Source organism: Dunckerocampus dactyliophorus, chromosome 1 (assembly GCF_027744805.1).
Source record: "Dunckerocampus dactyliophorus isolate RoL2022-P2 chromosome 1, RoL_Ddac_1.1, whole genome shotgun sequence".
Lineage (NCBI taxonomy): Eukaryota > Metazoa > Chordata > Actinopteri > Syngnathiformes > Syngnathidae > Dunckerocampus > Dunckerocampus dactyliophorus.
The window spans coordinates 14284982-14299215 of NC_072819.1; the positions used below are offsets into that span (position 1 = coordinate 14284982).

The window sequence follows — 14234 nt, forward strand, 5'->3', positions numbered from 1 at the left end:
TGACTTAAGAAATGTTCTTTTTGTTTGTTTTCCTTTCCATAAGCAAACAGAGCTTCATTCAGGAATGTTCCTGGCCTTCCGGAATGCTAAGAGACGTCACTACTATGCATGGATGCCGTTGTAGGTATTTGTCTCAAAGCACTCTCTGTTCACTGGACTCCGCCTCTCTTCTTCCTTTGTTTGTGCACTTCACATCAAAGTGGAAGTGAGCTCCAAACACTGAAGCATGTCATCATGTCAAAAACCACAACGTTGACCACAGGACGGCATGTTGGCGAGTGTTAAAAATATTGATGACATTTTGACACAGGTGCATCCAAGATGGCTGCCACCAGAGGACAATTAGGGCGTAATGCTGTTGTTTATGCTAATTAGTGCTAATGCGATGAGACAGCGTTCTTATTGCCATCTTGTTAGGTCCTGTGGGGGGCGGGTCCAGTGAGCAACTGAATCAAATAAAAGCACAGACGTGTAATATTCATGACACCAATAAAAAAAAACATGACAAACGTGTTTGTGTCGTCGCTGAGGCCACAAAAGATCAGCGACTCATCAATCAAGCCGTAATGATCAGGAAAGTCAATATCTTAGGAAAGATCTGTGACTGACAGTGACATTTTATTTTGAAATATAGACTGAAGTGAATATCTTGTATTGAATGTCATTAACCAATTGATGAAAATAGTTAGTTTGTTTAAAATAAACCTTGAACTCCCATGTTATACATTGACAAGTGTCGAGGATAACGTTTTTACACTTGATGACATTTACTAAAATTGAAATGTTTGTAACTGTCCAGCAAGTTACACAACGCTGTTTTTGTTAATAACCAAAATATAAGTACTGAAGAATGTGACTTCCTAAAAAGTCTTTAGAGACCACTTGGACTTACTAAAGAGTCTTCAGAGACTAGCTGGGCTTACTAGAGAGTCTTTACTAGAGACATGTTTGATTCACTGATTCACTGAAGTGCCTCTAGAGACCAGTTGTACACTTAATAAATGTGTGTATATACTGTATATATATATATATATATATATACTGTATATATTTATTTATAAATACTCCTGATCAAAATCTTAAGACCAGTTGAAAAATTGCTAGAATTTGCATTTTGCACATTTGGATCTTAACGAGGTTTTAAGTAGAGCTACAATATGCAAAAACAAGAAGGTGGAGTGAGACAAAAAGCATTTTGAAAAGGTAAATTATTGAAAACAACAATTAAACTGAAATAGACTATTTATCAGCTGATCAAAAGTTTAAGACCATCGCTCAAAAAATAACAAAAAACTCCAAACCAGAACAAAAAATGTTCTCAGTAGGACTCAGTAATGAGTAGCTCTACCGTTCTTGTTAATCACTTCAAAAATTGGTTTGGGCATGCTTGATGTGAGTGTTTCCAGGAGGCTAGTGGGAACATTGCTCCAAGTGGTGAAGATGGCTTCACCAAGGGCATCAACTGTCTGGAACTGATGGCCATTTTTATAAACTTGCCTTGCCTTGCTTGATGTTATTCTCCCTGAAGAAGTCCTTGGTCAAGCGAGCATTGTGTACTGCAGCGTTGTCCTGTTGAAAAACCCAGCTGTTACCACACAGACGAGGGCCCTCAGTCATGACGGATGCCCGCTGCAACATCTGCACGTAAGCAGCCGCAGTTTGACGACCCTGCACCACCTGAAGCGCCAGTGTTCCACTGAATGAAAAAGCACCCCAGACCATGATGGACCCCCTCCACTGTGCCGGGTAGAAAACATCTCAGGTGGGATCTCCTTGTCATGCCAGTAGCGTTGGAAGCCATCTGGACCGTCAAGGTTACATTTTTTCTCATCAGAGAATAAAACTTTATTCCACCTTTCAATGTCCCATGTTTGATGCTCCCTGGCAAAGTCTAAACGGGCAGTTTTGTGGCGTTGAAGGAGACGAGGTCTTTGAATTCCTTTTTTCTTTTTTAAACCCTTTTCCCGCAGATGCCGTCTGATGGTTATTGCGCTGCAGCCGGCACCAGTAAGGACCTTAATGTGGGTGGAAGACCGCCCTGTGTCTTGATGGACAGCCCATCGGATCCCCCGGCTCATCGCAGGTGTGATTATTTTGAGTCTACTACTTGACTCTTTTGTTCCATAATGCTCAGGATCTTTCAAAAAATGTAGAATGACTGATTTACTGCACCCAACCTCAGCAGCAATGGCACGCTGCGAGAGGCCTTGCTTATGCAGCTCGACAATCCGACCACGTTCAAAAAGAGAAAGCTTCTTAGCTTTAGCCATCAGGAGGGCATGACAGTGTGAATGCCTGACACAAAATGAACATTTTGAGCAGATTTTGGCTTTTATAGCCTCTGGTCTTAAACTTTTGATCAGCTGATGAACAACCTATTACAGTTTGTTGTTTTCAATAAATTACTTTTTCAAAATGTTTTTTGTCTCACTCCCCCTTCTTGTTTTTGCATATTGTAGCTCTACTTAAAACCTCATTAGGATCCAAATGTGCAAAATGCAAATTATAGCAATTTTTTCCAGAGTTTTTAGAGACCAGTTGGACTAACTAAACAGTTATCAGAGACTTGGAATTGATAGAGTCTTGAGAGGCCAGTTGACTGACTAAAGTGTCTTTAAGCACCAGCTGGACTCACTAAATAACAATAACTGGATTGTATCTATCATAAATACAATGTTACATTGTCAATGTACAGTGAAAGGTTTCTGCATTTAACCCATCCTCTTGAGAGTCATTACAGACTGCTTAGACTTAAGAGTCTTCAGAATAAGAGAACTGTTTGATTCTCTGTAGTCTGTCGAGACCACTTGCACTCTTTAATTAAAGACTTTTCAGAGACTAGTTGGACTTACTAAAGAGGCTTTAGAGACCTATTTGACTCACTGAAGTGCTTTTAGGGACCAGTTGCACACTTACTGAGTAATGTGTAATGTGTAAAGTGAAGTACTTTCTGCATTTAACCCATCCTCGTCAGAGACCAGCGTCTTTAGAGACCAGTTGATCTTACTAAAGAGTTTTCAAGATAACAGTTGGACTGACTAAATAGTCATTAGAGACTACTTGGACTTAATAAAGTCTCTTTAGTGACCAGTTGGACTGACTAAAGCATATTTAGAGACCAGTTGACTAACCAAGGTGCCTTTTGAGAGACTAGTTGGATTTGTTGATGAGACAAGGGTTTGAAAACATCTTTTAATGAGCCATTAAAGTAGCATTTACAAAGAAACATTATTGTCATCACATTTGTCTCTGATTGGCTGAAAACAACTGCATCTTTAGCCAATCAACTGCATCTGTTTGCTCGAGCAGGCAGCTGATTGGTCAGTGAGTGTTCGGGGGCGTTTACTCTGCAGCTGCTCTGATTGCTCGGTGTCTCTGAAGCCGTCTGTCGTGATTTGGTAACCGACCGTGGCCTCCATGTGATCTGGTGATTTAAATACGGTGGCCTGCCTCTGTGAGCCTGCCCACTGAAGGAGGAGTCTAAGTGTAGGGGCGTGCCCCCAGCTCTCCCCCAGCGCAGGGACTAGCTGAGATTGTCTGCCCCGCAGCCTTGTGGTCATCTGATTAGTCATGACCACAGCCACGTTGTGCTTGGTCGCCATGGAGATAAGCTGCTGGGCGAGGCCATTGAGGAGGCGTGTCCGCTGCGACAGCTGGTCAAAGAGCTGACGGAAGGGAAATGCCACGCTGTCAATCACAAGGAGGCGGACCTTAGTGTGACGAGACAGGAAGTCGTGCAAGAGGTAGACTTCGGCGAGGAGCTCCACGTAGTCATGGCAGTGCACCTGAAGCACATCAGGACCACGACATGATCACCCGTGTCACTTCCTGTCAGGTGGCGAATGTCGCACCGTACCAGGAAGATGTTGGACAGGATGGTGTCCACGGTAAAGGTCGTCATGGCGTCCTGTTGCTCTGCGTCGTCCATCAGCAAGGAGCAATGGCGGACAGCGGCGGCAGCAAGGTCAATGACTCGTTGAACAACGAAGCTTCCTTCCGTGTCAATGTAGACTGCCTGACCTCCGAGGCCGCCGAAGCACGGGGGCACCTGAACATCCACTGCTAACTGCAGACTGAACACACTTGTGTCACATTTGATGCATGTGCGTGCGTGTGTGTGTGTGTGTGTGTGTGTGTGTGTGTGTATATGCGTATGTGTCACCAAAGTTGTGTTTTTCCCACTCCCGGTGCGCCGCAGACCTCTGTGGTTTTTCCGACAGGAAGTCCTCCTCCCAGCACGTTGTCCAAACGCGAGGAGAAGGTCACGATGCTCTTTAGCTCCTCCTCTTTCTGCAAAAGGTCGAGAGCGGTCAGAGGAGCTCCTCCTCCTCCTTCATCAGCTCCTCCCTCCTTCCGCACAGCCTGCAGTACCTCCAGCGCCTCCTGCTGGCTAAGACCTGCCTCTGCAACAAAAGTTAGGGAAGTTAGTTACATTAGTTAGTTAAGTTTATGTATCGATCCGATAGCAAACACATAAAGGCCCAGTGCCGATACCTGATTATAATTGATCTGATTATGATCAGAATAAAACACAATACAAAGAGAGAAATATTTTAGCCGCAAACTTATTTGTGAGCAATGGAACAACATAAATACAACGAAAAATATCGATGTCATCATGCTAGTATCGGAAATTTAGCGTTTAAAATCTGCTGTTTGCATGATAGTGTGTTATGACATCTGTGTTGTATAGCTGCTGTTATTAAAAGAAATGCAGCCACATGGGACAGAAGGGTAAAACATAAAAAGACAGTTACCTCGACTGAGGTTGAGCGCTGTGACTGCTATGACGTCATGGAGCACCTGAAAGCCCGCGTTGAGCAGTTTGACCTTAACACGTGGACTCAGCAGCAAAGTGGACACCGGTCTCTGCATGTTTGTTTGCTAAAGCTCACGTTAGCCGCTACCAACGTCAAAACATCCCGCCTCCCGGCATTCCTTGCGTCAACTTCCTTGCAAAATAAAAGCTCTTTGAAAGCCAAAACGAATTCAGAGTGTGTGAAATTTGGGATGATATAAAATAAGATTCCAGTGTTAACTCGTCATTTTCGTTTTAAACAAATAATTAAATAATTAATTTCGAGTCTCCTATACACATAAACTTGGCAAATACAAAAAAAGACTAAAGAGTGAGACGCTTTTATTTTAAAGTGGTACCAGGAAGTGCATGCGCTCTAAACGGAAGTATGTCGTCAAAACACTTTCGTCAGCAGCACGCGACGCTTCAGCACGCTTAGGAGTATTTTCACGGTGAGGTTCTGACATACAGTATTTGTAGTGTTTAGCACTGTACAATCACTCATCGAAATATAACAGCGGCAATAATTCACTGTCATCTATTTTACATAAATAATTTCAGTCCGATCGTGTCGTGTTGAAAGTTGCCCTGTAAACAAGTACGATGTGTCGTGACTGTGCAGTCTACGATTAAAAGTAAAATAGATTAAAACGCACAAAAATATTGAGATCAAATGTTGGGGTAACACATTTGTAACTGTCATCAAATATAATAAAGAGTCGTCTGTGATTTGAATTGAACAGAAAAGGAGAGGAAGATGCCTGCACAGGAGGAAGAGGATGGCAGGAAGACTACAACTCAGGAGGAAGTGGTGGACACAAAGTTGACTATTCAGGATGAAGAGGAGGACAGGAAGATGACTACTCAAGAGGAAGAGGAGGACACAACAATTGCAGATGATGAAGATGCTGTGAAAATAAAGCAGAAAAAGAGAAATCTCCAAGGGGCTGAACCGACTTCCTCTTTAGACAGGAAGTGTGTTCCAGGGATTTTGTACCTGGGTCACATTCCTCCGAGGTTTCGTCCTAAACACCTGAGGAATCTTTTGTCGGTGTACGGAGAGATTGGACGTGTTTTCCTGCAACCCGAAGGCAAATATAAACGTGAAACCATGATTTGACATATATGTACTGATGATGCAATATACATACATACATGACACAATGTGTTGTGGTTGCAGATGGTGAGGTCAGGAAGAGGAAGAAGAGGTCGGGATCGAGGAGGTGCGATTTCACTGAGGGCTGGGTTGAGTTTCGTGACAAACGCGTGGCCAAGCGAGTGGCGGCGTCTCTACACAACACTCCCATGGCCACAAGGAAACGCCAGACGTTCACCTCTGACCTCTGGTGCATCAAGGTACTATTCAACTTTATTTAACTTAGGTTAGGTGATCCAGAAGATTTTGGTATTGAACCGATACAGAGTAAATACCACTTTTGCAAATACCAATACTTTTTACTTTACATTTTTCAATATTATTTAAAGATTTTATGATTTTGCTTTAAATTTGCTCAAAATTATAATCAGAATAAAACCATAAAAAAAGTTCAACAAACTTATTTGTGAACAATTTAACAATATATTATTAGTGGAGTTTGCATGTTCTCCCCGTGCGTGCGTGGGTTTTCTCCGGGTACTCCGGTTTCCTCCCACATTCCAAAAACATGCATGTTAGGTTAGTTGGCGACTCTAAATAGTCCATAGGTATGAATGTGAGTGTGAATGGTTGTTTGTCTATATGTGCCCTGCCATTGGCTGGCGACCAGTCCAGTGTGTACCCTGCCTGTCGCCCGTAGTCAGCTGAGATAGGCTCCAGCATGCCCCCGCGACCCTAAACAGGAGAAGCGGTATAGAAAATGGATGGATGGATTATTACAACAATATAAGACAATGTAACAATAGAAAAGAACGTAATGCAGTTATTCCCTTTTATGGCATACATTTCTTTGGGCAAAATAAAATCAGTAGTGCAAAATAACAAAACAAAAACCAAAAACTACCATTGGCTGTCTTTGAAAGTCCCAAAGGGTGTAACAGTTCTTTTTAATAATGATTCGATTCGTATCACGATTCATGGTTGGCAATACGATTCAAGAACGATTTTGGTTTATGGAGAACATATATATATATATATATATATATATATATATATATATATATATATATATCTCACCAAATGGCGGACCTCAGTCTGGATCCATACCCAGTGATGGTCATTTACAGACCCGTGACCAATTAAAGTGAAAGTCACTCAAAATGAGCCAATTAAATCGTTTGTGTACTTGCCTAGCGAACAATGGCTTGCTCAAAAGATCGACGAAAGCGAACATATAAAAGTGAATGGACGGACTTATATATGTTCATTCTTTCAGAATCCGGTGCCAAACCGCTATGTCTCACATGCTCTGAAACTGGAGAGCCCCATCTGAAAAACCTATGAGTCATCGCACATTAATTTACAGCACAGCAACATGCAAATGAGTGTTCACTAAGGGCTGTATGGATATTGGAGAAAAACAAAACATCTTTCGCTAATGGGAGAGTTGTGTAGTGCTTCTGCTACAGAGATCTTACTCAAAGGTAAACAAAAAGAGGAATTGTGTGACAAATTCAGGCAAATTCCAATGTCAGCTACTAAAGTAACAAGAGCATGTGAAACTTTAAGAAAATGTAGTGTTGCAGCTTTTCTGTTAAAGAGACATTTATTAAATTGTTATTTAATATTTTTTTTCAGAGAAAGCGGTGCAGTTTTATTTAACTTAAAAATAAGCCTCTTGTTTTCATTCATTGTTTGCACAGTCAAACGTTTTATTATTTATGTCAAATTTGGTCCTGTTTTATATTAAATACAATTTAGCTGCCAAAATAAGTGTGTTGTAGGGCTGTGGTTCTCAATGACCTCCCCCCCATTTGAAATACAACAGAGAAAGGTTTTTATCTGTACTGTACAGACTGAAACCAGCAAAAGGCAACAAAATGGAGAGCAGTGAAGCATAGAAAATCATGCAATGAAAAAACAATGAAAACCAATGAGATGGCACCACTGCCGTATTTTAAGAATACATAACCTTTTTACTTTTGGAAATTTTATGATTTTTAGTACACTTAAACTGTTTCTTAAAATTCTAAATCACGTGTCACCATTGTTTTCTAAGCTGGCCACTCGGCGTCAGAGTGCTCTCAGAGCGACCACATGAGCCTCCACCAGTGGTGATTGCCTTGTCCCAAGGTGCAAGACCTCATTTTGTCAGTCTACTCTCTCTCTGTAAAGGGGGCACAGCTTTGGAACTCTTTACCAATTTATTTAAAATTAGAGACCAACAGTGATGGTTTTAACAAAAGACTTAAAGAATGGCTAAAAAAAAAAGTGTTCACATGAATAGTTTTTAATTGGTTGATTGCTTGACCATGTTGCCTTTGCTTTGCTTTTTAATTTACAAATGTATTTCATTTGAAAAATTGCCTCTTTTTGTTGTTGGAGTGTTATTGTAGACTGTATTTTATTTTTTATTTTATTTAATTATCATTTTTTTTTTCTCTCCTTTTTAGTTTTGTTACTTTTAATGTTTTATCATTTCAAAAGCCTCCCGTGGACCAGTGATGCGAATTAGCACATGTGCTAAAACACTCAAACAATGCATCTGGTCTGTCCAATGTAGTTGTGATGTCCACATCAAATAAACAATAAATAGAAAAAAATACAAAAATACAAGCGAAGCATTTTCAACAGTCAAATTGCATGCTGAGTACGACAAATTCATACATGTTGGCAGGTCTGCACTAATATTGAAAGTCCTCTCTGCCTCTCACGGCCCACCTGACAACTCACCGCGGACACCCCAGGGGCTAGACTGGCTAGTCTGTTTGACGCAATTTAAGGAAAGATAAGGTTTGGACCTTCGCTGTGAAAAAAATTGCATAAACGGACCTTGCTCAATTTTAATTAAAGACCCCCTCATTTAGAACGATATGATCCGAAACGAATCAGTAACTTTAAATCGATTCAGTAATTTTTTAGCCAAACATTCAACCAGTGTGAGTGTGAAATAAATACCTGGATACTGGGTGGTGCAGGTGAAGTTTCCTTGATTCATTTTTTTTGTAAGAGAATCAGGTATACATTATTAATAATGCTGACATACTTAAGAATAAATTATCAATGGCTACAAAAAATTTGTTAAAAATGCAATACAAAATCGGGATGAACAGAGGGTGGTATAGCTTGCCTTAATGAATTATTTACTTCAAATAGTGCAATCCAAACTTGCACTTTGCACCCAAAGGTGATGGACATTATGCAAATTCCTCAGCAAATGAATGTAGTATGGTATCTTCAATAAGGTGTTGAAACGTTCTCACCAGTACGGCAGCAGGGGCTTTTTTGTGTTGATCATAAAAAAGCAACCATTTGAAAGAACAGTGCAGCAACTAGCAAGTAATGTGGCCTGCTTGTACCTTTTGCCGTTGAGAGGGTTGGGATGGGTCCTCTGTCTTGATGACACGCTTAACAGAGACACAGAACAGGATACCGTGGTGTGGTGGGTTTATGATAATAAGTTGTGATATTGATGAGACCAAACCGGGAGAGAAAACCGATACTTTGCATGTAAAGTGATGGCAGATGGCGCGCAGCAGTGTAAGGAAATGTGGTAATGCAACAGAAAAATACAAAACAAAACGCCAGTGTAACTGTATGACAAAATGAATAAACTGGCAAAAAAAATTCCAGCTTCCCAGCCTTTTGTCTCTTGTCCGTCCTCCCCGGCACAACCAAATGCGCGCCATTTATTGCTTCCGCATACGTAAGCGTATGTTTTGACCTGGACACGCCGCGCTGGATGATGATGTTACTAAGCGTCACTGTTACTCCACCATAAACTACCAGGCATACAAAACGCCCTTACTTTGCATATTGTCCCCATAAATGTCACTTAAAAGGAGTTTCAGACAGATGAGTTAAATAGTAATACTGAATGAAGTGAATTAACTGACTGAATTGACTGACTGACTCCCATCACCACCACATACCCTCAAGACGATGACATCACAGAATTAATTTTTTGTCTTTATCGAGTCTTTGTCATTAAAAGTGCTTAAAAAGCACATTCATATAAAGCCTGCCGTGCTTAAATCCAATGCTTTATTTCCTAGTATCGATTCAGTCGATTGATTACCTTTTTAAACGATGTTAGATCGATATATGCCGTCCAGAATGGAAACCTGCTAAACAAACATCGATGTAGATGGATCGTAGAAATATAAATCGATGCATCGATGTAGTGAATGATTCGTTACACCCCATAATATTGTATAACAATATCAACAAAGTCACAATATGAAAAACAAAAATGAAAAAAGAAAAACATAGATATTTATGAAAATAAACACAAAGAAAACTGAAAAATATCAATCACATCACGGTGGTATTCATCCGATACTGATACTACTCTTGGTGTCGATACGATTACTATTTCCCGGTAGATGAGCAGTAGGGGTGGTGATATTTTGCCAAGTAAAAGGAAAGCAAAGAGGACACTATTCTCTGTAAATGTATTTACATCAAATTCAGCAGAATATTCATAGTTTAATGGCAAAGTTATTAATGAATATGCATTAACTGTCAATAATTTGTTTAAAAACAAGTTTAAGTGGCAAGTTTATTCAGCGACAGAGGTGTAATGAAGACTTTGGTGTGGTAGTACCTGCACAGGTTCCAGTGGACACACCTGAGCGAGCGTCTGGCCTACGAGCAGATGGTTCTACAGCAACGCCTCCGGAGTGAAGTGTCGCAGGCCAAGAGAGAAACCAACTTCTACCTGAACAGCGTGGAAAAGAGCGCTCACATGGACAAAATGAGGAAGAGGAGGAAGAGTAATGCACAGCAGGTAAGTGCCCAGCATGCACATATCATCTGTGCGTGTGTGGGGGCTTTAACTTGAACAGTGGTGCTACATGGGTTGACAGTTTTGTAGCATGGGCCAGAAAGTTGTAGCACATATATAATGTCCTTTACCACCTCTATAAAAGATTGGTAGTGCAGTTAATCCCTCAGCACACAAGCAAATGATACAATATTAATGCATTGAAATGCACACAAAATCCAAAACTTAACAAGAATGAATTCAAACATATTTATATACATAAAGTAAAGAGGCAAGTGCTTATGTTGACAACCCGTCTAAGTTGACCAACTCAGAAAGGCCTTGGTCTCATCAAAAAAGCACTGTCTATGCACAAAACAGGGCCGAAAAGTTGCATACACCGTTGTCCACGCCAAGTATGTGATCTATGAAAACTAGGGCTGTCAAAAATGTGTTAATGCCGGTAACAAATTTATTTAATTAATTACGTTAAAAAATTTGGCATAATTAACGCATGTGCATCATGTCAAGCCACACCTCTCTGTTACAAAGGCAGACGGAAGCATAGTGTGTAGCGTTCCCACACAGAGTCTGCCGCTTTTTAACAACTTCAGGCTGACCTGAACACATCAACAGCAGTGCAATTCCAACACCTCCAACTCACAAACACGTCTCTTGTCCTCTTCGGAACGACACTTCCTCATTGTCACTAGACCACCGCGAGGTGTGTTCACTGACACTACGAAAATCACAATAATGATGTATGTGTCGTCGAAATAAACAGAAAGACAAATCAAAACAATAACTGGATATTCCTATTGCTCACTAACATACTGTAACTCTTACTGCGGAAGTACAATTTGCTGCATTTAAGTATGCTTGGAAATCACAAAAAATACATCTACACTCAAAAAATGTGAATTCAACTAAAATCACGTGATGTCTTTGAACGCAACCCTTCTTGGCGTGCGATTAAAATGTTGTGCTACTGGTAGCGTTAGGCAAATACATTTTCAGACGTGTGCTATCTTTTAACTTGATTTAAACTTTGAGTTCATTTGGAGCTGTTAATACATACTGTACAAATATAGATATAATCACGTCCTGTCATTTGTCTTTTTGTTCATGTTATGTTTGTGGTCATAAAATACATAACTAATGGGCATATTTCACACATAGTTGCAAATGGTGATTAATCATCAATTAATTTGAAAACTGATTAATTTGATTGACATTTTTCGTCATTTAACAGCCCTAATAAAAACACAACTTCATGTGAGAATGTGCATACCGGTACACCAACTTGGTAGCTGGCGTATGCACTTTTTGGAAACATGGCAAAAAGGAGATGCACATGTTAAGTGGTGATTTTAAATTATATGTTAGAAACAAACATGCGATGGAAGCCAATAAAGGTTTATCCATCGTTGCATTAAAACGTCACACCGTTATTGACTTAAAAACATTTGTGGAAAGCATTGCTATTTTACATGACACTTTTTTCTGTCAAATCTAATATTCTATGTACAGCTGCAACAATTAATTAATTCATTGATTGTTAATCTATTACCCAATTCATCAATTTTGGTAATCGATTAATTGTTTTTTTATTTAAATATGTAAATAGCCTCTGATTTCAGCCTCTCAAATGTGAATATTTTTTAATTTCCTTAGTCATCCATGAAAGCAGACCTATTATGTTTGTGTTTTAGCCAAAAAAAGATATTCACACATACCAGCTTTGACTTTGGAAAACAGCGATGGGCATGTGTGCCTCTTTTCTGATATGTTGCGGACCCAACCACTAACTGTAGGTGTTTGCTTCATATTAATTTGACAGCTATTTGACTAACATTTAGATATTTTATTATTTAACATTATTTTAACAGAATATTCAAGCGGCAACCTGGTGTTTGTGCACTTATTGGCTCTGTCAGTTCAAAACTTCTTTTTCCGAATAAAGAGGGGTTAATTAAAAATAAAAAAAATAATGGAACGATTAATCAGTTATTAAAATAATCGTTAGTTGCAGCCCTAATTCTAAATTGTATGTGCTCATCAACATATGGTGACTTCAAATAGATTGATAGTCGTGGTATTGGTCGCAAGGTATCATAAACACCATTACATGTATTTGATTGTTATTAATATAACAAACATCAAGGTAATTTAAAAATAAGTCCGTGAGGACCAGGTAGCTCTTCATTTGACAGGAGCCAATCATGAGCTATGAGAGAACGCACAACGAGCTTGTGAACCCATCGGAAATTGCAGGAGGACATTACTTCATATAAAAGTCTGACTCATGGTGCCTGTTTAAGTTGACGTGGACATACACGGTCAACATAAAAATTGAGACGACAACAGCGACATAACTACTGACGACATTCCTATGAAAAATCGGTCCATTCATGTCGACGTGTTGAGTATTTTTAACTCTGTCGTTATCGCTCACATGTTTTTGCAAAAGCAGATTTGTGGTTATATTAAAACAACAAAAACAAAGAAGGGAAACTGAACGGAACTGCCACTTTACCTTCAAAGCTATTTCAATTTTGCACAAATGGAGGAAATCGATGTTAACAAACTGCCATAGGTTCAAAAATACTGTATTGTCGCCTGTTATGCCTCCTTATGTCTCTGGCCAAAGTCGCAAGTAATTCTGCATGCAATTACTCGTTTCGTTTATGTCGACCTCTTATGTCAACATGAGTCAGCCTGAGGGACGTTGACTAAAATGGATTTCACTGTAGAATGCCTCCATTTTCCAACCTCGAGTATCAGTGTAACTTGAGCTTGTGTGAATGTGAGCAGACAGTATAGCTCTCAGAATTCATCTTGTTACTTATGTTAGCTGTTACATCATCAATAAACACCAGTGAGCATGAAAGCAGAAAGTCAACTACAGTCACATTTACAGAGGCTTCTAATATGGAAGGAAAACAAACCCCTCATCAAATGTTCTTGTCAGGTGGAGGAGCGCACATGGGACTTCACGCAGCGGCAGACAGAGGAGGAGATCCAGACGAAGAAGAAGAAACAAAAAGACACCATCAGCCAGAAGCAGCAAGACAAGGACCGCCTCCACCAGCACAAGAGCCAAACAAACATCTCCTTGCTGGCAAAGATTTTTAACCGCCATCAGCCCTAGCAGCTGCATCTTTCTTCACAATAATGGGTCCTAATAGTTTGACTTTTAAAGGTCTATATTGTGAAGAGTCTTAAAAAGGGTGCACATGAAAATATAACATGTGCTTTTCTCTGTGATATTGGTGCACATGACCCATTTAAATTAGTTTAGTTCAGCTCAGGTGCTCTTTCTGGGTTTGAAGTACAAGCTGATTGGATGTGTTGTGTCATAGTCCTCCTGTAGGGGACAGCAGTGAGTTTAGGACCAGAGTGGCCTACAAGTCCCACTACGACGGACAGCTTTATAGAAGCTAACGGAGGAACCTAACAGTCCTAACTCATGTGCCATCAGATCATGTTGCTAGAACGGTGACAGTCTTTTGTTGTGGAACTAAAGATACAAAATGTACGGAAAGACCAAAATGATTTTTTATTAAAATAAATAA

At 40.0% G+C, this 14234-nt stretch overlaps 2 protein-coding genes across 2 annotated transcripts; one reads left to right on the forward strand and one right to left on the reverse strand.

Moving 5' to 3' along the window:
- Positions 1-3189: 3189 nt before the first annotated feature.
- Positions 3190-4928, reverse strand: rad51c (RAD51 paralog C). Its single transcript, XM_054784531.1, has 4 exons — positions 4758-4928; positions 4163-4403; positions 3857-4073; positions 3190-3785 (listed from the first exon to the last, which is right to left on the reverse strand). The coding sequence occupies exons 1-4, from the start codon at positions 4873-4875 to the stop codon at positions 3276-3278; spliced, it is 1086 nt and encodes a 361-aa protein (XP_054640506.1). The 5' UTR covers positions 4876-4928; the 3' UTR covers positions 3190-3275.
- Positions 4929-5180: 252 nt separating this feature from the next.
- On the forward strand, positions 5181-14224 carry abt1 (activator of basal transcription 1). The gene is made up of 5 exons (XM_054767697.1): positions 5181-5250; positions 5542-5889; positions 5979-6154; positions 10498-10683; positions 13631-14224. The coding sequence occupies exons 2-5, from the start codon at positions 5556-5558 to the stop codon at positions 13808-13810; spliced, it is 876 nt and encodes a 291-aa protein (XP_054623672.1). The 5' UTR covers positions 5181-5250; positions 5542-5555; the 3' UTR covers positions 13811-14224.
- Positions 14225-14234: the final 10 nt, after the last annotated feature.

Coding starts and splice junctions, on each gene's coding strand:
- rad51c (XM_054784531.1), bottom strand. CDS start 4,875: ATGCAGAGACCGGTGTCCACTTTGCTGCTGAGTCCACGTGTTAAGGTC. Junction 4,404..4,757: donor AGCGCTCAACCTCAGTCGAG/GTAACTGTCTTT, acceptor CTTTTGTTGCAG/AGGCAGGTCTTAGCCAGCAG. Junction 4,074..4,162: donor GTGGGAAAAACACAACTTTG/GTGACACATACG, acceptor AAGTGTGTTCAG/TCTGCAGTTAGCAGTGGATG.
- abt1 (XM_054767697.1), top strand. CDS start 5,556: ATGCCTGCACAGGAGGAAGAGGATGGCAGGAAGACTACAACTCAGGAG. Junction 5,890..5,978: donor TGTTTTCCTGCAACCCGAAG/GCAAATATAAAC, acceptor TTGTGGTTGCAG/ATGGTGAGGTCAGGAAGAGG. Junction 10,684..13,630: donor GGAAGAGTAATGCACAGCAG/GTAAGTGCCCAG, acceptor TGTTCTTGTCAG/GTGGAGGAGCGCACATGGGA.